Source organism: Erpetoichthys calabaricus, chromosome 12, assembly GCF_900747795.2.
Source record: "Erpetoichthys calabaricus chromosome 12, fErpCal1.3, whole genome shotgun sequence".
In the NCBI taxonomy this organism is placed as follows: domain Eukaryota; kingdom Metazoa; phylum Chordata; class Cladistia; order Polypteriformes; family Polypteridae; genus Erpetoichthys; species Erpetoichthys calabaricus.
The window spans coordinates 102,966,822-102,993,446 of record NC_041405.2 but is presented as its reverse complement, the minus strand read 5'-3'; the positions used below and the strand labels follow the sequence as shown (position 1 = coordinate 102,993,446).

General features: G+C 37.5%; 1 protein-coding gene across 1 annotated transcript; it reads left to right on the top strand.

Moving 5' to 3' along the window:
* The first annotated feature begins 10,365 nt into the window (after window positions 1-10,365).
* rbmx2 (RNA binding motif protein X-linked 2) lies at window positions 10,366-26,040 on the top strand. The gene is made up of 6 exons (XM_028815937.2): window positions 10,366-10,493; window positions 14,436-14,551; window positions 17,918-17,969; window positions 19,433-19,562; window positions 24,585-24,765; window positions 25,074-26,040. Exons 1-6 carry the CDS (start codon window positions 10,489-10,491, stop codon window positions 25,565-25,567), a joined length of 978 nt encoding a protein of 325 aa, XP_028671770.1. The 5' UTR covers window positions 10,366-10,488; the 3' UTR covers window positions 25,568-26,040.
* The last annotated feature ends 585 nt before the right edge of the window (window positions 26,041-26,625 follow it).

Below are 26,625 nucleotides of genomic sequence, written 5' to 3'. Positions count from 1 at the left end.
ATGAGTCAGTCAGTCAGTCAGTGAGGGCTTTGCCTTTTATTAGTATAGATTATACAGATAAATTTTAACTTCATTTAAATTATGTATATTATTAAAGATTAAATATGCAAGGACTCGGTGGCACAGCGGTAGCGATGAGCTGGCTCTCTGTTAAGGGATTGTTCCTACCTCAAGCTGTATGCTTGCTGGGATTGGCACAACCCTGGATGGATAGATGGATGGAATAATTAAACATGTACTACGAAGATATTTCAATGTTCCTTAAAAGTTTTGAAGAATCTGTGTTCTAATCTTGCATATGACTTGCCATTTATTAAAGAGCTGATTGTGTGGCGATTGGCTCTTTGGAGAAAGAAAAGGAAGGACAGGAATCGGGGGTTAGTATGTTTGAAAGAGAGTACTGCTGCAATAAATTATGTTATTGAGGGTCGCACATGGTGCAGCAAGCATCTTGCAACTGTGTCCCAGTTTTTTTTCTTTTCTCTGTACCCTAATACACTTCCATATGACACTCAGACCTTGGGCTATGACTCACCTTTTCACTGCGACTTTGATATCTGACCACTTCTTATTTATTTCAGGCACTGTGTGACTTTTTGAACTTGAAATTTCGAGTTTCTCCACCACTCTGTCACTCGATCAACTTCCTTTTGTTGTTTATATCACTGCTTAAACCAACAAATAGTATATTTTTCCTTGCCTCTACTTGGTATTCGCTGAAATTCTTCTTTATCCCCCATGCTTTTGCCATTGTCTTTTCACAGAACGCAAAACATAAGGGGCTATTTATATTGATTTGCATATTCAAAGAGGTGTAATTCTGTGAGGAGTCGGTGTGGGACGGCAGGCATGTGCACGAGCGTTACTTTTCACGCTGATGGTGCAGAAGAATGTGGAAGTTGGTGTATGCACAGATTTATGAATCTGGATTTTTTTCTGCGTACACACATTTCCACTTTTGTCCGTACACCAAGGTTTAGTTTGAATTCTATGTTATGCATGAGGCCCTTGGATCACCATCCTCAGTCATCTTGAGTAAGCAAACCCACCCCGGGACAAGAAAGGGTGCTGTACTAATGGTATCTTTTCTTTTTGTTCCCTCAGTCAGGCGAAGATGCCCAGTGAGGGAAACTGACTCTGCCCCTTCTGCTCTGAGGAGTATAAAGGCATAAACATCTCATTCGGAACTGACGCTGAGTGAGAAAGAGCTCCAAACCAGACCTGATCAATTTCAATTCCCTGTCTTAGGCACTTTATTTATTGTTAGAACGCCATCGTGCACCGTTATTAAATGGGGTGACCCGATTGGCACACCAACATTTCTCCAGCTGAGTTGTCACACTTGGCCTCTTGCGTGCATTGCTGCTAATTCATCAGAGTAAATTCCTTTCAGCTGATAAATCTGTCTAGCTGTTGTACAACTTCAAGCAAATGTGCCATCAATCATCCTATTGGATCCATCATTCCCAAGGTCACGGATGGATAATCGTCTCATAAAGATGAACTACTGCAGCTCTGAGTCTTCTTCATGTGATCTAGTAGGCTTTGTCCAAATTCAAACAAGGTTCATAGGCTTTCATGTTTACTTTTTGGGCTTGGCTCTCTGCAGTCTTTTCAGAAGGTTTACTTTTTCATCTTGGAAAAACATCCTTTTAATATTAGATGTCTGTTGTCGTATTTTTTTTGGTCTGGCCTGTCATTTTTTCAATTACAATTGTTTTTCTAGCCTGTGTGTATGCTGGTATGCCCACTTACTGTGTTAATCATTCTGCTGCAGAGAAAAGCAGGTCTGTGCCATTGCTCGCAGTGGTCTACTTCCGCGTAATTCAATTCATTTTAAAGAAAACATAGCACGAGAGTGAGCTTTACTGTGACTGGGAAAAGCCAAGATTTCTTGAGGTCCCCCTCAAAGACTCTCAAAGTTAAAGAAATGATCCAAGTGTGCAGCTTTAGATTGTGAAAGAAAGAAAGAAAGAAAGAAAGAAAGAAAGAAAGAAAGAAAGAAAGAAAGAAAGAAAGAAAGAAAGAAAGAAAGAAAGAAAGGGACTGATCAAGCAGTACAGACGGCTTGACTTGTATACAGTACCTCCACTCTGTTATTGCTCTTCATATTCTGGAGCACAGCCAACCACTGAGATTTTAAATACTACAATAAAAGAGATGTCTCATTGCCCCCCACTCTGTGCTGACTGACTTTGTACTACAGTAGCTCTACTCTGCCACACTAACTCTTAATCACAAGTAATTTTATTTTATTTTTATATAAATGTTTCACCAGTCATAATGTAATTTTTTCTTTGAATGATAAACATTTTGCCCTCTCAAGGGTTTTAGGAAAAACGGTCATAGAAACAGGGCAGCTGATTGTGTTTTCTATTAAGTAAACGTTCCATAGCTAAATCTTAAAACTGCACTTCTGAGGCATGTGGCGTGACAAAAACAGGTTTTATATTTTTTGTGTACATTTAACTTAAACCAATATCACATTACACAACTTCTAGTGGGAGAGGATGGCAAAGTTGACAAGTGTGTTGTGAAATGGAGTGATAGAGTGTGTATGAGTTCTCCAAAATAGGCCACAAAAGGACAGCCCAGAAGAGTCTGACCCCAGTCCAGCAAGCCCCCAAACAGCAACTCACGGGGTTCATCCTAGGTAGGGGAAGCTCAAAGATCAACACAAAAGATCAAAATATCAACAGAACCTGAAAAAATATCAAAAACATCGTACAACAGACAGAACCATGAAACTTTTCCTTGTAGAGACAAATAAAAAAAAAAGAATCTTAATAAATGAGGTTTTGTATTAAAAAATAGAAAAATATAACAAAAACACACAAAAGGGCAAAAGTATAAAAGTAAAAGGGCAAACAAGTCCAAATTGCACAATTTGTAAAAAAAAAAAAAAAAGTAAGACAACATTAAAAATAACTTGGAAACAAATCACTATATATAAAACAAACACCAACCTAAGTTATTTCACCACCTCTGACTCTTACACCTGGCTGCAACCACACCTTTAAAGGGGCAAAATAGGGTCCTAGCTTCCATTGAAAAAGAGTTCAACCATATCACTCCCAGGAAAGCTTGAAAATGGAATGTGACGATATTCATCTGACCACTCCTAAGAGGGGACGAATTGCTGTTGTGAAAGTGTTCACCACCTCATTTCCCTGCAGGGCCCTAAATGCCAATGCAAAAGTGTTCATCCCTAGACCACCTAGAAGGTGAAGACCAGATTTGCAAAAGTGTTCACACCCCTCAACCTTCTCCTGAGGGTCCAAACTGCATTTCCAAAAGTGTTGAACTCCTGAGAAGGACCAAGCAGGATTTGTAAAGTTTTTCACCCCCCCAACCTCTGCAGAGGGTCCAAACAGCATTTGCGACAGCATTCACCTCTCAACCTCATCAGAGGGGCCAAGTTGCATTTGTAAAATTATTAATCCCCACCTCTCACCAGAGGGGTTGAATTGCCATTGCCAAAATATTCACCCCAACAATCTCTGGAGGGCCCGAAATGCCATTGTGAAAGTGTTCACCATCACTGTTCATTAGTTGTGTGCAAGGAAGGGTAGGGGTCAAACGTTGTAACAGTCTGGCCCTTTTTATAATCTGTCTAGTATGATATTCATTATTAATGTTCATTGAATTTTGCTCTCTATTGTAGTATATTAGTAGAATGTTATTTTTAAATACTTTTTGCATTATTACTATAATTACCACAAAGCGTTTAACGTGAAGGTGGGATTACATCAGGGATTGGCTCTGTGCCCTTTCTTATTTGCAATGGTGATGGAGAGGTTAACAGACTAGATTAGACAGAAGTCCCCATGGACTATGATGTTTGCTGATGACATTGTGATCTATAGCGAGAGTAGGGAGCAGGTTGAGGAGACCCTGGAGAGGTGGAGATATGCTCTGGAGAGGAGAGGAATGAAGGTCAGTAGGAACAACACAGAATACATGTGTGTGAAAGAGAGGAAGGTCAGTGGAATGGGGAGGATGCAGGGAGTAGAATTGGCAAAGGTGGATGAGTTTAAATACTTGGGATCAACAGTACAGAGTAACGGGGATTGTGGAAGAGAGGTAAAAATGCGAGTGCAGGCAGGGTGGAATGGGTGGAGAAGAGTGTCAGGAGTGATTTGTGACAGACGGGTATCAGCAAAAGTGAAAGGGAAGGTCTACAGGACAGTAGTGAGACCAGCTAAGTTATATGGATTGGAGACGGTGGCACTGACCAGAAAGCAGGAGACAGAGCTGGAGGTAGCAGAGTTAAAGATGCTAAGATTTGTATTGGGTGTGATGAGGATGGACAGGATTAGAAAGGAGTACTTTAGAGGGCCAGCTCAAGTTGAATAGTTAGGAGACAAAGTTAGAGAGGCGAGATTGCGTTGGTTTGGACATGTGCAGAGGAGAGATGCTAAGTACTGATGAAACAGCATACAGAAATGAGGTGGAACGGCTGTCCGCATGGTGTGAAGGCAACAATCTATCTCTCAATGTTGACAAGACAAAAGAGATAATTGTGGACTTCAGAAAATCACATCCTGCCCATATCCCACTCAGCATCAACGGTTTAGATGTGGAGAATGTTAGGAGTACCAAGTTCCTCGGTGTGCACATAACTGAGGAACTTACGTGGACACATTACACCTCATCACTAATCAATAAAGCCCAGCAGAGACTATACTTCCTGAGGCGGCTGAAGCGAGCAAGTCTTCCCCTTCTTTCCTCACTATGTTCTATAAAGGCACCATTGAGAGTGTTCTGAACAGCTGCATCACTGTCTGGTATAGCAACTGCAACATATAGTGAAGTCAGCAGAGAACATTATTGGGGTGCCTCTCCCTTCACTAAAGAACATATTTTATAAATGCAGTATCCGCAAGACCTGCAGCATTATGCAGGACCTCTTACACCCCTCACATGGACTTTTCACACTTCTGCCATCCAAGAGAAGATACTGCAGCATCAGAGCCAGATCTGCCAGGCTGCAGGATAGTTTTTACCCCCAAGCTGTCAGACTCCTTAACACCATGCTGCCACCTGGGATTTTCCACACTGCCTCAACCACCTCTAAAAACAGAACTTTTATACATGCAAGCCACTTTCCTGCAAAGACAAGTGTGCATGTAGAAAAGAACTGAAAATCTCATACTGACCTTTAAGTATTTTGCACACTGCACTTTGACATTCTTTGATATCCTTCTGCTGTGAAACATTCTGACCTGTCATTGTTTACACATGTCTTAAACAACTATTATCATGCACTGATAATGTCTGTATTATCTAGATCTATTATTTATTTATATTACATACTTATTGACTATATTTATGTATCTAGATTGCATAATATCATACATTGCATCAATGTTCATATTGCTTACTTCATATCAGTATTGCTGCTACTTCTTTGTCTTGTCTTTGCACAATGTCTTGTCTTGTCTGTTTTTTAATTTTAAATTTTAATTTTTAATTAAATAAAGTTTGCTTTGACTTTGAAGTATATTGAAAAAAGGATGTTAAAGATAGAGTTTCCAGGAAAGAGGAAAAGAGGAAGGCCTAAGAGAAGGTTTATAGATGTGGGGCAAGATGCAGAGGACAGAAAAATATGGAACAAGATGATCTGCTGTGGCAACCCCTAATGGGAGCTGCCGAAAGAAGAAGAAGAAGAATCACAACCTTGCATGTCTGTGTAACAAACATCTTCAGTTGAATAGAAGTTCTACATTTCTGAATGGCTTGGAATTGTATTTTCAAACATTTTAAAGGAATATTTTTATTTTCTGAACTGTTCTTCATGGACACTCAGTTGCAGTTGTAGATTCATTAAAGAACTGTAACTAATTTTTCAGCAAGGTTACAAGTTCTCAGTTATTTTTCTAACACCTCCAACAACACAGGCAACTATGACTTTCACTGTACTGTACGCTGTACACATGGCAGTATTAGTACTACTTTTATCATGGGTTTTCTACATATTAGTTGCTGTATTTTTTCTTTTTTTCCAGTGTATATATTTACAATTTCTAAGAAGTTCATAATGGTTGTGAACAGTAATCATTGGTGTAATTATAATTGTTTTTTTTTCTATGTAGGTTGGACTCTGAAGAATGTCAGCCTCTTGCTACAGCAGAGAGTATCTGTCTACCTCATCAATCAGGATCACAAAAGCCCTGCAGGAACTGGAGGAAGAAGAAGAAAGATCTGAGTTGCCAGATATGGCTGTATCCAAGTGCACCATCATAAGAAGACAGATGCTACTCCTGTCTTACCTGACTTTAAACCTTCACAAAATCCTAGGTGTCATCTAAGCCAAAACACAAATTATAGTGCATGTGCTAATCAGGTGAACATTTGAATCAATTTAAGTAATGATTACGATTAGCACCATCTAGTGGTAATATTCAGCATTTTGTTTTGTACTAAGTAATAGAATAGCCTGTCCCTTGGTTGATGATGTAGAATAGAAACAAATGGAGATCCTTGGTTGTCTGACTCTTTTGACTTTAAACATGCAACTCACTTTGGCTCTTAAGGGTGTGGTCAGTATGTAGAAATGTGTTATGGATATTTATTCCGTTATATTGATGCATATTTGAGAGACCATCAAACATTCTGAAAGTTATTTAGTGGAATATTTTAAGATAAAATGTTTCTACATTTAGAATTGTTATGGGAGCTGTCACTGCATTTAAAAGACTAGTTCCGAGCAGACCTTTTCAGACATTCTTACTACCTTTCCCAGAATATGTATTGAGAATGTTTGCTATTTATTTGAATGTTGTTTATTTTTTATATATTTGTCATTAAGTTTATCTTGTGAATGTGTATCTATGGATTACTCACATCATTCAGTGTTTATGATTTTGTTTATGCTTTCACCCTCTTCCAACTGGCTCCAATAAACAAAACAAACCAGAAACTCTTGGCTGTGTGTTGGACTCCCCAGCGATTTTCCCTTATTCTTCAAGCTAAATGCTCAATGTACATTACAAACAAGATGACTGACAGAGGACATCCCTGCCTAATACCCTTTTCAATTTTTATTTCTCTTGATACATTCCCATTTAGAAGTACCCTATCAGTTGCCCTGGAATAAATTTTTTCTATAACTTTTCTTACTGCACAGGGATTTGTGCTACTTCAAGCACATGCCACATGAACTTGTGGTCAACCGAGTCATACATCTTTTCTAGGTTGATGTTCACCAGTCCGATCGAGATTCCTCTACTTTTAGCAAACTCACATACATCTCGGATCAAAATGTGGTGATGCGTCATTGATCACCTAGGGACTGTGCATACCTGTTCTGTTCCTATGAGCGGATCCATTACACCCTTCAGTCTGTTTGCTATCACTTTCCCCCAAATCTTGTAATTCAGACAAAGGAGAGTTATTGGACACCAGTCTGAGATTTCTTTTGAACCCCCTCTCTTTGTAATTAAAGATATAATCCCTTTTTTCCAGGTTTCAGGTGCCTCACATCCTTTCTGAAAGGACCATATCATCCTTTATCATTTCCCAAAAGACTTCATAAAATTTGAGGGACAGTCCAACCGTTCCACGTGTTTTTCCCCTCTTTCCTTGCTTTATTGCCTTTTCAACCTCCATCACAGTGATCTTCTCTTCCAATCTCCTCTGCTCCTCTTCACTCACCATATTACATGTACTTTTTAAGGCCTCTTGCTGGCAAGCTGAGTCTATGTTCTGCTTTTGGAATAGCTTTCTGTAGAAAACCTCTGCTATATTCATTTTTTCTTCTTCCTTTTTCTTAGAAATTCCTTCCAGGTCCTTCAGTTACTTAATATGACTCTTATTCTTCCTCTCATTTACCCTTTTAAAGAAGAAGCGGGTACATTTTTCATCTCCTTCTAATTCTTGTACCCTGCTCTGGAATTTTATCTTTTCTTTCTTCATTTTGTTTATCTTTGCTATTTTTTTTTGGTTTCCATTATCTGCCTTTCATATCTTCATCCTCATTCTTTTCTCCATAGAGGATTTCCAGCTCGTTTTGCAAAGCTTCCAGTCCTTGTCTTTCTGCTTGCTTGCCTCCCTGCCTTTCATCTGGAAGAATTTGTGTGACCTAAATTTCATGATCTCCCAACAATCTCCAACTAATATGAACATGGGGATCAGTTTGAAAATTCTTAGTTTTAAGGCTCTTTTCCCTGAAGATGTAATGTAGGCGTGATGATCTTCCTTCCATCCTTTCCATGTGTAATTATTTCTTTGGTTCCCTCTTCTATTTCCCGTTGTCTCTAAATTAGTGATCTTTTAACATATCCAACAGGAGCCTTCATGTTTTGTCCATCTTCTTCCAATTACTTTATCCTCCCTCTCTCCACACAATAAATTTGTTTTTTGAAGGAGCTCAAACTTGTCATTTTTCATACAGTGTGCATATACATTTTTGATGTTGAGTATGAATCTAGACATGGTATACCGCATTCCTGCATGCATATAATGTCTATTCTGCTCTTCTTTAAAACTCTGAAAATTACCTCTCTTCTCATTCTTCTTTTTATCATTCTTAAATTAATCAAAGTGATTCACTTAAGTAACCATTTATTTGGGGGTCTCTCTCTTCTGTCTTTTTGTTCTTTTGATACTCTGTTCCTTTTTTCCCTTGCACCTTTGTTTCGATAACTCTTGTTAAGCCTCAATGGGACCTTCTTTCAAGAAGGGGTTACTGATAATGTAAGGATTGCTGGCCATCTCTTCAGTACTCTCCTACAAAGTTGTTAAGGTCCTCACCTCGATATTTTCACTTTCTTTTGTGATCTCGTACCAGTCTTTTTTTGTCCCAGACATGTTGTCTTCTGCTCCTATTACTCTAAGGGAAGTAGCACTGGTGAGTAATTCCCTTATTTCTTCCAGCTTTAGAGTAGTCCTCTGGATGTTGTCATCAATTCTTTGTTCTATCCCCTTCTGTTTTATTTATGCTGGGTGTTTGTCTTCTTCTTCTGTTGTTCCTCCTAATGCTAGCTTAGAAGGTGATTTATTTATGTTTTGGTGGGGATTCCAGGGATGCACCCTGAACAGCAACAATAAACACTCACAACAACGTCCTTATACTGTCCAAAACAGCAAAAGCAGGTGAAACGGTATCATGTGAAGATAATAATAATATAATAATAGTAATAAGGCAATAATGAGAAAAAGCACAAGAAGGGAATAATTATGAGAAGAGCCTGGGCATCAGGGTGAGGGAGTGCCTTGTCTCCCATTACTTGAGCTTGTCTGCCACCACCCTGTCTATCAGCCACACTGGCACGCATTACATTGGGACCGAATGCAATGGAGAATACTGACAAAAACGCCTCAGAAGTGGAATAAAGAGTACAAAGCATAACATTTGAGACTATTCTCACTGTATCTACACAGACAATGAATATAATAATAATAATTCATTACATTTATATGGTACTTTTCTCACTACTCAAAGTACCTGGACGCAAACCAATGATCTCCTTACTGTGAGGCAGTATGGGTAATATGTTTAAAATAATTCAGATTAAATTTAAATAAAACACTGTCAAAGTATATTAATGAACAAACTGAGAAGCATTGGCCTTTAGAAAATATCAAAAAAGCTTGTCAGCTGTCATTTATGACAGAATACATTGTTAACGTCACACATACTCTACTGAGACGATGTCACCAACAACAACAAAAAAAAATGAAATACAGCAAAGTCTATACAAAATCACAGTTCCCTTATGATTAATTGACAATATCATATAAATTCAATAATTTTAAGATGACAAGTCTTCTACAGACAGTTCAATAAATGCTCCTTTTAAAATGTTTACATGTACAGCATTCTAAGACAAGGGACTCGAGAGTAGTGAAAAATAATAAGTGACACTGAGGAATTAAAATGTATAATAACACAAACAAGTAAACATGATGACTTTCTATTTAATTAGAAATTAGAGCAATAATAATGACACAATGTAAAAGTGAAAAATTTGTTAAAACAGCTCCATGAGCGAGGCGTGTTATTTTGTGTTATTTAAACTCTTGTTTGTTGTATAGTACATGTTAGTTATATTTTTTTATACATCAGACCTGGAAGCCGATGACGAAACATTCTCTTCGTTGCCAATTCGTAGCGGCGCAACAATAAAGAAATAAAAGTTTAACAGACGTCACTGAACTAGATTTTGAGGTTGTGTAACGTTAATGCAAATGGCCAGGAGATGTCACTACAGAGGGGAGTTTCAAATGCTTCGAAGCTTCGACCTGATTTCGGTTCTTCGGGAGGCTTCACTCCCATTACCACTCCCGACAGAAATAGAAATGCGCGGAACTCGTAGAACTACAACATCCACCAGACGTCGTTAAATGACCTTTTACAAAATGACGCATTTCCGGGTTCATCTTTGACCCCGGAAGATCAAGGAAAGCAGTTACGTTCCAGTGGTGATGTTGAGCTGAGACTTTCGCGCTGTTTAATCTGCATCTGGAATAGCAACATTACTGGAAATGAAGTAAGTTTTCGTATATTATTCTTATGGTACATATACAAATAGTGGAAAAGGGAAATCCATTGCTTCTTTACGCATTTCTCTAGAATTTATCTACGTTAGTGTATCGATTGTTAGTATTACATGTAATGTAATTTGACTAAAATGTATTTCGATAAAAATGAATTTAAATCCGAAATTAGGTGTAGCTTAAAAATAGTTTCGTCAGTAAATACTGCAGCGGGCCGTAGTATAACATTCGTTGTAAATTATTCAAAATTAGTGAGTTAGTTATGCCATTTTCCAAGAATTATTAATTAGATAAAATAAATAGCCGTAATAAGAGTCGTTGTGGGCTGTATTATGAAAGTATTCGAGTTGGAGACGCGTGTTTAGGAAACACAATTAAATGCCTTAGACTTTACTATTTTATCATTGCCCACCTGCTTTATGGCAGCCCACGGACGAATCTTTATTTGGAAGGCAAAATAAAGTCATTTTTATTGTACAGACTGACCGGGAAAGAAGCTGTTATTATATTACAGTAGCACATGGTTAACTATTAAAGCTGCAGCGGATCACGAGTTTGGCTACATGGCATAAATCTTTTACTCGGACATTAATTTGGTGGCAAAATCCGCAAGCTATAGCTTTATTTACAAGTCTATTATGGTGTGGATTCTTCGACTGTCATGCAGGTAACAGGGCCGTGCCTGCTCAGTTTAGCAGTTGGGGTATGTCAGTGTTGTTCAGATTAGAAGGTTTCTTTATTTTGGTAGTGAGTGTTGGAAAAATAAACGTGAATTGCAGTAGATTGTCGTTCTGCGTCCAGTCTTGTCCAGGGCACATCGTCCATACCGCGTAGCCTAGAATTCTAGTTGATGGTATAGTCACCAGTGCATTGCGGAAACCCGTCATTCCTGGGTCTTAGCTCAGTTTGTTTACTTTTCACATTTTTTATTGCCCCCTCTTTGGACATACAAGCCGTTTCTTTTGCAGTTTTAGTTTCACTGACCTCCTTTACTGTTACCTTAATGTTCACACATTACACCATTCTCTATTGCCAGGATAACTAATCACCAAGGCTTTTTTATTTTTCTCTGCTTACTATTGCAGAGATATCCCTAAATAGGTAAACCTGAGCTTATTATTTTTGTTTGATCTTCTTAAATTCTACAGTATTGAAAAAGATTACTTTTTTGCTGTTGTCTCTATTCTTGATTTTCTCCCACTGCCTTAATCGTTTGCTTTGGAGGTCCAAAAATTCTGTCCTCTTGATGCATTTTTGTTTCAAGTATTATTTACCTTCCTATTCCTGAGTCTCGCTGTGAATTATTCCCTTTCCAGAATGTCTCTTGGCACCATCACACCCAGTATTAGGTGCTCAGTCTCAACTTCCATCACTCATGTAGTTGTGTAGGTTGATAGACAGATAGATCGATACTTTATTTATCCAGAGGAAAACTTTTAAGTACACACTATCCAAATAACATTAAGTAAGTACAGGCTGTCAACTGCAATCACTGTACACTGGGGTTGAAATCTTCCAGTCCAATACACGTAATGTTGATGGTGCATACAATAATGACAGTGTCGTGGGAACTGCACAAATAACATTGCTACCAGGTGGCACATAATATTAAAGTGACATGGCTTATGCTGATAGGGTAACAAGTTTAAAGTGACACATTGTGAAAAGAGGTTACACAATAGTGACCAAGAAGTGAGCCATCAGATGTAGTGCATAGCTGATACTGCTAATATAGCTTATGAGCAGAGAAGGAGCATCGAGCCCAGAACTCAACCAGTCACATGCCTGTTGGGAAGAGTATCTGTCCATATTGCAGTTCTATGATAGCAGCCTACCACTAAACAAAGTCCTCTGCTTAATTTTAGTGGTGTGTAGTTGGTGATGTTTATTGTCCATAATAGGTAGCAGTCTCCATAATGTCATCCTCTATGCCACTGTCACCACAGAGTCCTTTTCCATGCCAACTTTAGATCCTGCTCACCTGATCAGCTTGTCATTTCAATCAGCATCTCTCTTCTTCAAGCTACCCCCCCACAGCACACACACAGAAGAGAGTATTTGCAACCACTGACTGATAGTAAGAAACTCCTATTTAAAGTAAACAAGGACCTCATGTTGTCCTTCTATCGTAGTACAATCCAGTCCGTGATCACTTTCAGTTTCATTGCCTGGTTTAATAGTCTGACAAACCAAAACTCAAAAAAGCTCCAGCAGATTACGAAGTATGCAGCTAAAGTTATTGGGGCTGATGTAGATGATTTGACTAGTGTGTGTCAGAGGGAAATGCTAAAGAAACTGGAAATCATCTCAACTGATGACAGACATCCATTACATGTAGAACTAAACTTCAGTAAATCAGGAAGGATAGTTGCTTTGAAAACCTACACAAATCGCTCCAGAAACTCCTTTCTTCCTAGTGCCATACGACTTTTCAATAAGAAATATCGGAGATAATGTTTAAGGTTTTGATATATATCCTGTTACCTTTTTTTTTGGTATAAATATGTTTTATCTAACTGCCTTACCTTAACCTTTCTTATTTCTATTTGTCTGTTTTATTTCATTCTGTCTGTTACCTGTTATTAGATGCAACTGAGAAGGCAAATTTCATGTTTTCCTGTGTAAACATGACTAAATAAAGAAACCTAACCTAACCTAACTCCTGCAGTTGTTCTAGTTTAAAGGAGCCCAGTCTCCTCAGATTATAGAGCAGGCTTTGCCCCTTCCTGTACAGAACCTTTGTGTTCTCTGACCAGTCCAGCCTGTCATCCAACTGCACTCCAAGGTATTTATAGGTCTTGTCCCACTCCACATCAACCCCTTCGATGGAGATAAGTCTCATGTGGTGGTCTAGACCTATGGTAGTCCACAAACGTCTCCTTGGTTTTGGAAGTGTTCATAACTAGTTGGTTTGACTAACACCATCTCACAAAGTCATCCACTAGACCCCTGTACTCCTCCTCCTGTCCACCCCGACACACTTTACAATGGCAGTGTCATCTGAGAACTTCTGCATGCGGCAAGTCCCTGAATTGTAGCTGAAGTCCACTGTGTACGGGGTTGAGGGGGAAGAACAGTCCTCCTGTGCCACTGATTACAGTCTGGGGTGTGCAGTTCCGCAGTCTGACAAACTAAGGCCTACCATCCTTAATTTGCACCACTTGGAAAAACAGAACTGGGCTTCTGCATAGCACTGTGTTGAACACCCACTTGCATTGAAAAAAAAAATTAATCCAAAATCACATTTTTGTCCTCAGAAGCTGTGTAATTTCAAATTCCTTTAGTATAGGTGAGCCCTTCTTCTTTTCTTCAAATACAGCCACACTTGTTTTAAAGTCAGAATGCTCTTTTGAAATTGCCCCAAATAATATTCTAATGAGCAGTGCCAGTAAGAACACCACATATTCTGCATGTCAAGCGTTTCAGGGCCAATTGTGCCATTGCATCACAATGTTGCTGTGAGTCTTTGTAGCCCCAGTGGCTGTGAGCTGTCAGGTATAATTGTCTGATATAAGAGCCTTATTTTGACACTAGATGTAGCCTATACGTGCAGAGCAGGGAATTCTGTTAACAGTGCCGCGTGATTAGGTTTTGCTGATGGTGATTGCAAGTGTTTGGTAATCTTCATTACTATTATATATTTGGCAACTTAGAAAGTCAAGTTGGAGAACATTTGTTTTACAGTCAGAGTACAAGTAGGTTAAGTGACTTTCTCAAGATCAGTAGTTCAGACTTGGCCCTGTTACTTTGTGGTTTAATATTCAGTTGCTTTAACCGCTACACCACACTGTCTCTAATTTCTGTCTAGTTTGCCATTTTGCATTTTTATTGATGTAATACACTACTTTTGCACTGCAGGTTTCTTTTCCTTTTTTTAACCTTAAACATCATTGCAATGGAGCATTTCATTAACACACTGGATGTTTTCACTTTAGCCCTCTTACAAAGGTGAAACTGATTAATGAACTTAACCAGAAGGAATCAGAACTTGGCATAAGTGAGAAAGTTTCTTGGCATTCAGAATATAAAGACAGTGCTTGGATATTTATAGGTAAGTTGATTTTTAAATATAGATAAAGACACTTTTATTATAATAGATATGAAAGGGCCAAATAAATGAGAATGGTGGTATTGATTACTATTTAAAACAATTAATGTCACAGTAATAACTGGAAGACTCCGCTTGCTATAGCTGTAAATCTTTGATAGAATAGCAGACAGTATAAATGTGTGAAAGCATTTTGATTGGAGTTTCATTACCATTATTTCACTGCTATACTTTTGCTTCTGTATTTTTTTAAATAAAAATTGGTGTTGCATTGTGTAGTTGTTGCAGGTAACAATTCCAGTTTGCAGAGTAATGAACTTTTCTTCATTGACCAAGTTAAAGTATTTATTAAAATGCTTATGGATCTTTTGCTAAGACCTAAATCATCAATACATCTATCCATTCACTGAAACCACTAAATAGTGACTTACCACTTTAGTAATAGAATTTTTTTCAATCTTTTTTGCTTGCCAATTCTACTTTTACATTTCACGATACAATTTTATATTACATATGCCTGTTAAAAAATCTTGAGTAATTTACAGTACAAGCAGTATAGTAAGTTACATAGTTAAGCAGAACTCCCTATGAAGGTAAGTTAGTAACGATTATACTGTACAAACCGCTATGCTTACATTTTCCCGCATCTGAGTAGATGACCTGGCAAAATCCCTGATTCATTCATTTTAGTGTTACTAACAGCTGGAGTTCAATAGAAACCCCCACAAGGCAAGTAGTTTCATCAAGCTGGTATGACCTACCTGTGCCGAAGTGGCAGTATACAAAATATACAGTATTTCAAATAAAATGTGTCCAGGAATGCTGCATTAAAGAAAACCTTACCATCACTACAACATGTTTACTTCTCACCTCTCAATGCAATGAAAAAGCACTCCATGGGAACCATCCTGTTTTGTTAGACAAACCATACTGAATCATTTTTAAATACTTCATTTTTGTTGCCGTACTGACTGCAATGTCTTATAAATACAGTGCAGCAGTCAAGTAGTAGTAGCAGTAGTAGTAGTAGTAGTAGTAGTAGTAGTAGGAAGATCAACCCAAAAACAAACATCTTGGCACTTTTGTAGATAGGACAAGAAATGCACTAAACATGAGAGTAAACAGAAAAAGGCTGAGATGCTAAAGCAGTTTAGATGTTAAGTTTGCTCATTTTAGAATGTGGCTGATGTGAATATTAAATTATGCTAAAATTGCAATGGACAAAAATTAGTAAAACAGGAGAAAAGAGCTGCTAATCAAGGGAACAAGAAACAATACTTCTGTATAGCTAGAGCAAAAGGAGAATTGTTTTGGACATTTTGATGAGGAGAAAATCTTTGTTGTTAGAGAGGAACGGACCATGAGATACAAAACAAAACTTTTTTGAGGAAGAATGCTGGTGATGGCACAAGCCTGCCTTATATTTATTAAGCTCTCTTGTAATTATAATACAGTACTTCATATTAAAGCTAAATTGTATTTTAAAACAAGTAAATCACAGAGAATCTGTAGTAATTTACAGTGCATCCAGAAAGTATTCACAGCGCATCACTTTTTCCACCTTTTGTTATGTTACAGCCTTATTCCAAAATGGATTAAATTCATTTTTTTCCTCAGCATTCTGCACACAACACCCCATAATGACAACGTGAAAAAAGTTTACTTGAGGTTTTGTGCAAATTTATTAAAAATAAAAAAACTGAGAAATCACATGTACGGAAGTATTCACAGCCTTTGCTCAATACTTTGTCGATGCACCTTTGGCAGCAATTACAGCCTCAAGTCTTTTTGAATATGATGCCACAAGCTTGGCACACGTATCCTTGGCCAGTTTCGCCCATTCCTCTTTGCAGCACTTCTCAAGCTCCATCAGGTTGGATGGGAAGCGTCGGTGCACAGCCATTTTAAGATCTCTCCAGAGATGTTCAATCGGATTCAAATCTGGGCTCTGGCTGGGCCACTCAAGGGTATTCACAGAGTTGTCCTGAAGCCACTCCTTTGATATCTTGGCTGTGTGCTTAGGGTCGTTGTCCTGCTGAAAGATGAACTGTCGCCCCAGTCTGAAGTCAAGAGCGCTCTGGAGCAGGTTTTCATCCAGGATGTCTCTGTACATTTCTGCAGTCATCTTTCCCTTTATCCTGACTAGTCTCCCAGTTCCTGCCACTGAAAAACATCCCCACAGCATGACGCCTGGCATTCACACCAAAGAGTTCAATCTTTGTCTCATCAGACCAGAGAATTTTCTCTCATATGGTCTGAGAGTCCTTCAGGTGCCTTTTGGCAAACTCCAGGCGGGCTGCCATGTGCCTTTTACTAAGGAGTGGCTTCCGTCTGGCCACTCTACCATACAGGCCTGATTGGTGGATTGCTGCAGAGATAGTTGTCCTTCTGGAAGGTTCTTCTCTCTCCACAGAGGACCTCTGGAGCTCTGACAGAGTGACCATCGGGTTCTTGGTCACCTCCCTGACTAAGGCCGTTCTCCCCCGATCGCTCAGTTTAGATGGCCAGCCAGCTCTAGGAACAGTCCTGGTGGTTTCGAACTTCTTCCACTTACGGATGATGGAGGCCACTGTGCTCATTGGGACCTTCAAAGCAGCAGATATTTTTCTGTAACCTTCCCCAGATATGTTCCCCGAGACAATCCTGTCTCGGAGGTCTATAGACAGTTCATGCTTGGTTTGTGCTCTGACATGAACTGTCAACTGTGGGACCTTATATAGACAGGTGTGTGCCTTTCCAAATCATGTCCAGTCAACTGAATTTACCACAGGTGGACTCCAATTAAGCTGCAGAAACACCTCAAGGATGATCGGGGGAAATAGGATGCACCTGAGCTCGATTTCGAGCTTCACGGCAAAGGCTGTGAATACTTATGTACATGTGCTTTCTCAATTTTTTTGTTTTTAATAAATTTGCAAAAACCTCAAACTTTTTTCACGTCATTATGGGGTGTTGTGTGTAGAATTCTGAGGAAAAAAATGAATTTAATCCATTTTGAAATAAGGCTGTAACATAACAAAATGTGGAAAAATGGATGCACTGTATATACTAATTTTTGGAACTACTCTTTTACAGTGCTTTTTACTAGTGTGCTATTTGTATTAACTTGTAAAGAAAAACCTGAAAACATCTGACTAGTTACTTTGAGTACAGGCTTGAAATATAATATATATTTTCTGAGGTTTAGCTCCTAAGACTACCACAAATAGCAAGAAAATGTATTGGGAGGCACTTTCATACATTATCTCTGAGCTTGGGAAGGTATTTGAGCAAATGTTAAATCATCCTAATGTGTAAAAGTGCACATTCCTATGTTGGTTTATACCCTGATTTTAAATGTGTGTGATTTTTTTTTTATTATTATAACAGGTGGTTTAGCGTATGATTTGACAGAAGGAGACATTTTGTGTGTTTTCTCACAGTAAGTATTTCTACATAATGCATGCAAGTTAATTTTTGGTTTTCAAAATTTAAGCCATAGAAACTATAGCTTTGCAAGTATGCGGGTGTCTATTACAACCTCTGGATTTCAGATCCTGCCACGGCATTGCTGTTGGGTTCAGGGCTGGGCTTTGTCTTGACAATTTGCAGATTAGGATTTTTTTTCCTCTCATGCTGTTGAGTAGTTCTTGCTTGTTTGCAATCACGTGATCTAATGTCAGCTCTGTATATAAAAAAAATCCTGTCAGAAAAGCATTGTCAGTAGTAATCCTTTAGTTTCATAGGTGTAAATGATATATAAACCCTGTTTATATAGCAGATTTTTTGATTCAGGAATGTTTTGTGGATTTGTTTTACCTTAACAGGCAAGTACTAAGGTATTCATACTTTTCTGAGTTGCAAAATAAGAATGAATGTAAACACTTGGCTCTTAAAATGTTTTGGGGGCAAGGTCACTCTTTGAAAGATTTTGTATTGTCCAAACCTGTCCTACTTTAAAGATGCTGTACCACATTTACAAATTGAATACTTACACTTGAGTTTAAATTAATCAAAAGTTAATTTCCACAAACATTTTTGATGGTACCAAATTGCATATCAGGTGCTTAAATTTCATTTGCAAATTTCATCTCCTTGGAAAGCAGTAATGCATCTTAATGCCAATGAATTTAAAAGCATCAGTGCAGCAGCAAACTATAACTATTGAACAAAACAAAAAGAAAAAGCAATATTAATACTCAAATCGTTTCAAAAAAACAGTTTTACAGTGAATAGGAAAGGTGCAAAATAAGTGGCTATCAAAATCAAAACATGTGTAATGCCAAAAATTTCAAAGTGAAACTTTTGCACATACAGCAAGCATCTAACTGATGCTGATGCAGATACAGCGTCACTTCTCCCACATGAACTTGAAACCATGATTTGATGTTATAAGAAGCTGTTTAATTAGCCCATGCAAGCAACATAAAGCTGAAGTCAAATTGATAAACCTGCATAATATTTGCCAAGGAGTGCTGAACTTAGCTAATGATTATTTATATAAATTATTCATATTTCTGGTAGTTACTGAAGAGTTTGATGCTGTTGATTTTAACAGTGTCCTTATTTGTATTAGAAGGACAAAGGCCTTTCAAACTTAAAAGTAATATGCATAATAAGTTCTTTCCATTGCATACACAGTGCTGAATTAACTACCTATATACATTTGCCATGCAAGTTTTGTAACTGTTATACTGACATCTAGTGGCATCACCGAAAACAAAAGCTTTTTTTTGTAGTTTTTTGGAAGAGCCTCTCTTGGTGATGCTTTGTATAATAAAAAACTGTTTAATGAATAAGCTCTGTGTTAGTGCTTCCTTATGTAAGATTATTTGTGTTACTAAACCATCCAACTTACTTTTTAAATCTTCCGTCTTAAATTATTTGTTGCTGTTTTTATGCCAGGTATGGTGAAATTGTGAATATAAATTTAGTTCGAGATAAAAAAACTGGAAAATCAAAAGGTTTCTGCTTTATCTGTTATGAAGATCAGAGGAGCACTATTTTGGCAGTGGACAATTTCAACGGAATTAAGGTAACCATGAAATACTAAAATAAGATCACAACGATTGATTTTATCATTGCGTGTTATCTAAGGTCTACAATTTTTTTTTGCAGTATGTTCATTCACTAAAAATAACTTTTTCATTTAAAATAATCTCATGTACGTCGTGAGTCGCATTGATATCAAAAGCAGTAACGTACATGACATCAGTGAGTAAACGTTTCGTAATACAGTAAGTAAGCTGTATCTTTAATTAAACTATAAATAAATAAAAATGTGTAATGCAAAACATGAAAAAGTAAACTGCAATTTTTTTTTTTTTGCTTTGGTAGTTCCTTAGAAAGAAGTTAGAGAGGTTGAGGACGTTGTACAAATTTACAGAAATAAAAAGAAACCCCAGAATAACTTTCTGTGACTTACTTCACTTCTCCGCAGTTCCAGAAGGCTGCATTGTACCCCTGGTTCATTTCCTGTCTATGTTCTGTTTGCGCTTTCTCTAAGTAGCTTTCTATGAGCCATGAATTCTTTCTTGTTTTTGTCATGACGCTACAGAGTAGCAGTGTCTTGTTTGTTGGTTCAGAAATGCAAGAAAGAACTCAGCTGTAATATGTACATGAAACAATACTACTACTACTACTAACTCTGTATTACAATCTAACTAAATTCCTTTGTTTTTTAAAAGAACTGTGGTCAGAATGCACCAAAACTACCAATCTGCTTTTTTAGAATTAAAAATTGGGACTGAAAGTTTTCATGAGACAGAAGGATTATGTTGGATAAGACTCCCATATCTGCAGCTTCCCCATCCACGTTATCTGTTACCTGCTCATCTTTACTACAGTTCACACTTTGATTATTGGAGAGCTGATGAATGATTTTCAAGGCACAACACACTCCTGCAATTAGATGTAGGTTGAGGTTCTCGCAGGGACACTCATTTTTGTAGCACTGTCATGGTGAAAAAATAACTTCTACTTTCAGCTTTTTATGCAATTGGTAGGGTCTTTCCAGTTAAGAATATTTTAGCACTTTACCCATTCACCTTTATCCTCATAAGATAATCATTCCCTATTGAAAATTTACATTCTAGGACCACATTATCTTATCAAAAATAATATCCCTTTCAGCTTCACCACCTGCTTATGTTTTATGACGCCATCATTTGTTGTACATCGGTGACTGCATTTTATAATGTGGATTATTTTAATACTGGGGCATAATGGGGATGCCATTCTTCTGATTTTATTGGCTGCTGCCCCCACAGTGTCGCTTCAGTCTTTTTTGCAGACTGAAACATAACACCATTAAGATCTTTTAAAAAGTTTGGTAAAATGAAGACTAGGACTAACACATTTCACAGAAGTACTTTCCCACAAGCTGTAAGATACAGTACATAAACTTAACATCTTGACCTTAATATGATGATTATGTCTTAAGTGTGTTTGTGTTAACTTGGCTGTTTGTAGTCAAATACATTTCTCATGTTGTGTGTTTGTATAGTTTCACTTATATGAACTTTGCCAAATTACATTTAAATGCAGCTGACATTATTATTAAGGTGTTCTAGTATATGCAATGTGAACACTACTACTATTCAAAATATGCTTTGTTGGGTTTGTGTCAAATGCACATAGTTTTGGCAAGCCACATCATTTTCTGGAAAAGGGATCTCAAGTCATTTTACTTCTAACTGATCTCCTTTAATGAGCGGTTTTTTTTTTTCTACTTTTTTCTTATTTTTCATATTTGCACATTCAGAAAGGCACATCTATGCAATTTCTTTTTTTTACATTTAACACAATTAGGAATATTTTGAATTTTTGGTATACCTTTAAATACTTAACTTTCGTTTGCCATTTTTCCATTGATTTGACTTTTTCTGTGTAGTTTACTCCCTTAATTGTATTCTAATACTCACAATTAACATCAAGAATAACAGACATCCAGGTAAAGGTCATTGAATGTTAAAAGGCTGCAGCTTCTTCAAAGTCTGCAATGTCATTATTAAATAACACCTGGAATAAAAATCATAATGATAAAAATATTAATAAAAAAACATGCTAAATTATTACAGTGTAACATACATAAATAATTTGTTCACTCTAATAAAAACATTCCAAACTTAGATTTGTAATTTTTAGGGAAATAACAGCGTGTTGAATTAAGCCAGGAGTCCATTGAAAATCAGAATCTGATTAGAACAAAAAACTGCAGCCAAATAGGGTCCCCAGGACTGAGTTTGAAAAAGAGGGAAAATATGCGTAATAGCTTTCCTCATACTATCCAGTGCTTGTAAGTCTTATAGACATTTTAAACATACTTGGTCATAACATCTAGCTGTTTGAGAATTGACACTGGTTTCTTGTTCATATTTAAAAAACACCTGTTTGGAGATGCACACTCCATTTTTCACCCTTTGTTATGCCATATACCTAATGCCTCTTAATTGTTTAGATCAGGGGTCCTCAATCACAGTCCTGGAGGGCCGTAGTGGCTGCAGGTTTTTGTTCAAACCTGGTTGCTTAATTAGAATGCAATTCTTGAAAATAATTTAATTTCATGGCTTGTTAGTGCTTTAACTCTGCTATGTCAGGTAATTCTTATATCCTGGATTTTCTTTCCCTTTCTAAGGATATCATCCAAATGATTTGAAGGCTAAAATGGATGAGTAATTCTCAGTCCTTCACTTTTTCCTCTTCAATTTCCTTCCAAGTATTTAATTTAACCCAATAGTGTATGATTACAACAGGTATAAATGGTAACAAGCTAAATGGAGAAATGCTGGTCTCTTTTGTCATTTGCATGTTATTGCTAATTAAGAGCAATTAAAAACCAAGAATATGGCTTAACGAGCGAGACAGCTAAAGTGAAACAGAAGTGTCACTTGAGCAATAAGTGCTTCTTATTAAGCAACTGGGTTGGAGCAAAAACCTGCAGCCACTGCGGCCCTCCAGGACTGTGATTGAGGACCCCTGGTTTAGATTGTCCTCAAAACCGATCAATACAAGGCTTGCATTAAACCACCTAGAGTTTGGCATGCCATCTTACAATCATGTTGAAATCTCCCTTCCACACAAAAAAGTAAAGAGTCAGAACACAGCATACTGTAATAAAAGGTAATGAGGGTGGAAGCAAGTGTGATTATTCACTGATTGCTACACAAAGTGCAAGATACTGAAAATGTGTTTTAATCATCCTTTTTTTGGAAATTTTATGTTCTGTAAAATACTCCATGATATGGTCTTCCTATTGCAATATTAGTTAGCATTACTGAGAAGGAACAATATGGCAAGCATGTATGGTAGTGTATGTTTGCATTCATTTTGTGGTTGAGTTTTCAAAAAGCTCCTGGGCACACCACACAATAGAGAGAGAATATGCCAGAACCATTACGTTTATCGCAAACGCATTAAAAACACACTAAGGCTGAGTTTATACTTAACGAGACGCATGCTACAGTGGACGCTCCTGCTATGCAAGCGTTTTACTGTTTATACTTGCGCGCATACTGTACATAAATCTGGAAGAATCCATCAGGTGGCAGTGTGAGATATCACGGTGAGAACAGGTTCGGCATTGATGTGTTGTGAATTGCCTGGAACACCCATTAAATTCCGATGACACCTTGCCACAATATCTCTGAAAAGGATGTTTAACGATTAAATCCATCATTCCAGGGATGTGTCCATTCCAGCAAGCATTGGGCACGAGGTAGAAACAATCTCTGGACGGGGCATCAGCTCATCGCAAGGTAAATACAAGCACTTCCATACACTAGCGTCATTTTAGTGTCACCAAATCTGCATATCTTTGGAAGGAAACTGGAGCAGACTGTGGAACTCCAAGCAGGGAATACCAGCGATGTGACTCCTTGCGAGACAGCAGTGTTACCACCGTGTCATCCCCATGTGTGTAATTATTAACAGTATTCATTATTAAAACAAAATTAACGATTTATCTGTAGAATGTAACATACATACTTTAATGCATTTCATCATGAAAGGGATATCAAGTATAAGTCTAAAGATTCTAAATTTGCAGAGAGTTGGAAAATCATACATTTAATGTGTTCTGTGTGGTATTCTATTGCTGCTTGCCGCTGTTGTCAGGTCAGGAAGAAGTTCCAGAAGCTCATAGCAATTAAAAACTTCGATGACGTTTACGACGGTCTGCTTTAATGATAAAGTAAACTATGAGATTAAAGTGGACATTTCAAGATTAAAGCTGAAATTTCCACTTTAATCACAAAATACAACTTTTCACCATGTCCTTAATTTTTTTCTCAGTGGCTCAAATACAGCGCTGTACATTATGTTGCTGTTGTGAAGTTGCAAAAAAAAAAAAAAAAAAGACGGCACAAAAGATGGTATGTGAGACTTTTAAAATGTATCGTGTCATTACGATGGGGAATATGCTACACTTAAATATAAAAGCACCACGAATGCATCTGTATGTCGGCATTTTGCTTCACCACATCAAACCATTCATCAAACATCAAATTGCACACATCAATCCCGTAGGATCTGCATAGCGACGTTCTGTCATATGTAGATAGTAAACAGAGACTCTGATGTCACATTCCAACTTTTATCACACTGTGTCAAACCCCGACTTTTTGCTGGTACTGCAACTCACGCACACATTAAGTTAATTTCTGTGGTCCTGCTCAGAGGATGCATCAAATGAACGCTGGAAACGCGTGGCAGCCATGATGCGTGCGCATCCTGAACGTGAAGTACAAACGAGCCCTAATACTGCCATAGATTGGCAGTTAACCTGGCATGTGATTTGTAAGGTAATAATTGGGTACACATAAATAAATAAATGAATAACTGCTGTTATACAGGTATGAACCCATGACCAGTTTCAGTAATTTAAGGCTTTAATAACAACAAAATAGAAAAAAATCCAATTCAGTATACATTTTATTTAGCTATCGTATGACTATATGACAACATATTACGTATTTATTTTTACACAATTACTGTTTCAGTATATACTTTGACACTGCTCTTTGCTGTTATTTTCTAATTATTTATTTTGTGGCCCTAGATTAAAGGAAGGACTATCAGAGTGGATCATGTTGCCAATTACCGGCCTCCAAAAGACTCTGAAGACATAGATGAAGTAACGAAACAAATTAGGGAGGAGGGTTGTGCACCCAAAACGCCACCCGCCTCATCCTCTGAATCTGAGGAAGAATATGAAGTTTCAGTAAAGAAACAAAAGAAAGGTGAGTTTTTTCAGTGTATTTAAGTGTATGATGGATTCTTTGTTGGACTCTTGAAAGGTCAATGTAACTTTCTGAAGGGTGCAGAAACATCCAGTCAGAATGTAATGTTCGAATATCTCCTTTAGTGTTATGTCCACTGGGATGTTTAAAACTTTTTGTAAGCGACTGTACTTTCTTCTCTTGTTTCAAGCCAGTGTTCACAATTCCAGACATCCAGAAGCATTACAACTAGTCGTCAGTTTTGTTACCCTCATTTGTCAATTCTTACACTGTGTTCGATATTTAATACATGTTGGTTACTTTTGCAGAAAAAAAGGAAAAAAAGAAGAAGAAAGAAAAAAAGAAAAAAAAGGCTAAAGAAAAGCAGAGTGACTCTGAAAGCCGAAAAAGCCCAGTTTTGCTTATAAAAGACAGAGACTCTTCATTTGTAAAATCAAATTCAAACAAAGACAGTAACACACATAGATCGTATGAAGACACAAAACCTTGGCGAGAAGACAGAGCAGCACATAGCTCCAAGGAAAGAAATGGTGTCCAGCAAAGAGAATTAGACAAACACAAACAGCAACACAGGGGAAGCAGCAAGAGTAGTAGCAGTAACAGGAGCTGTTATGATGAAGGCGGACGAGAAGCAAGGACCTGGGATAGCAGACCGAAAGGAAAAGAAAGGGGAAGAAGTCCAAATGAGAGTGGCGATTGGAGGAAGCATGACAGGCAGTCGGATGTTAGAGAAAGACAAGAAGGGAGACACTGGAATTCAGACAGTCAGAAAAAAGAGAGAGACAAGTCATCAAGAAACTGATGAGACTGAACTAATACTCAATCTTTTCATTTATATTTCCTTTTTATATTAAATATGGTCACGTTTTCTGAGGCACACAAGGTTTCAGCTTCACCTCTTTTGTTACAAAGATCCATTTCCTCTCCAATCATCTGTTTTGCTACCACTTAACCATATTAGCAGGTGGTTTCAAAAAGAACAAAACTTTTACAGTCAAAATGGCTGATCTAATTATTGAAGCAGTGGTGTTTATATTGTGTACTCTACTGTATTGCTGTCAAATAAGGAAAAAATTGAGAGGCATACTGTACATAAAGCGTTCCCTTAATTAGTAGCACACACTGTGTGACGATCTTAACCAGACTCTTGTCATCACTACTTGCTAATCCAAGGATTTTGTTTTTAAAGAATGGTGATGCAGGTGTAGAATTATGTTTTTATGTGCATTGCAAGAGTGACCTGTCATTTACCTGAATAAAGTGATCTGGAAAATTTTGGTTGTGTTACATTCAACCGTATTTAAACTAGGTGACTGAATAACATATGAGCAGGTAAAAACAGCATTAAATTCATGCTTATGCAGATACTTTAAATAAACTTTATTTCATATTAATATTAACTCAGACAAGATAAAAACGAGTTATAATCATTGACAAATTTTATAACTAAAATTGGCAATATTCATAATTATACATACCTCAGTGTGGGTTAAAGTACATCCGTGGGCTGCTTGTACATTGAACAAGCAGATCTGACTGCAGAACAAGCTAATATGTTGTATTACCTATGAGGAGATGACACAGACAAATTAAACATGTTTTATTACCAATCTTGCACCGGTCACCACATTTATTAGGATGTACCTAATATTTATATGTTAAACTGCTTCTGTAGTAGATGGTGGAGCAAATAGGCAGAAATGTTGTGATTTTCCTGTTGGATTACAACTTTTGTCACGTGTGACTGTGGCAGAAATGCAATTTTAATGGTTCTATAAAATCTACAAAACACTCTGGCTTTATTTCCCATCTGTGCTGACTAGAAACCTTAATAAACCACAACACCATCAATATGTTTTC

What these genes read in the sequence shown, in the direction of transcription:
- rbmx2 (XM_028815937.2), top strand. An exon ending in ATTTTGTGTGTTTTCTCACA is followed by an intron (nt 17,970 to 19,432) that starts GTAAGTATTTCT and finishes TTTTTATGCCAG; the next exon opens with GTATGGTGAAATTGTGAATA. An exon ending in ACAATTTCAACGGAATTAAG is followed by an intron (nt 19,563 to 24,584) that starts GTAACCATGAAA and finishes TTGTGGCCCTAG; the next exon opens with ATTAAAGGAAGGACTATCAG.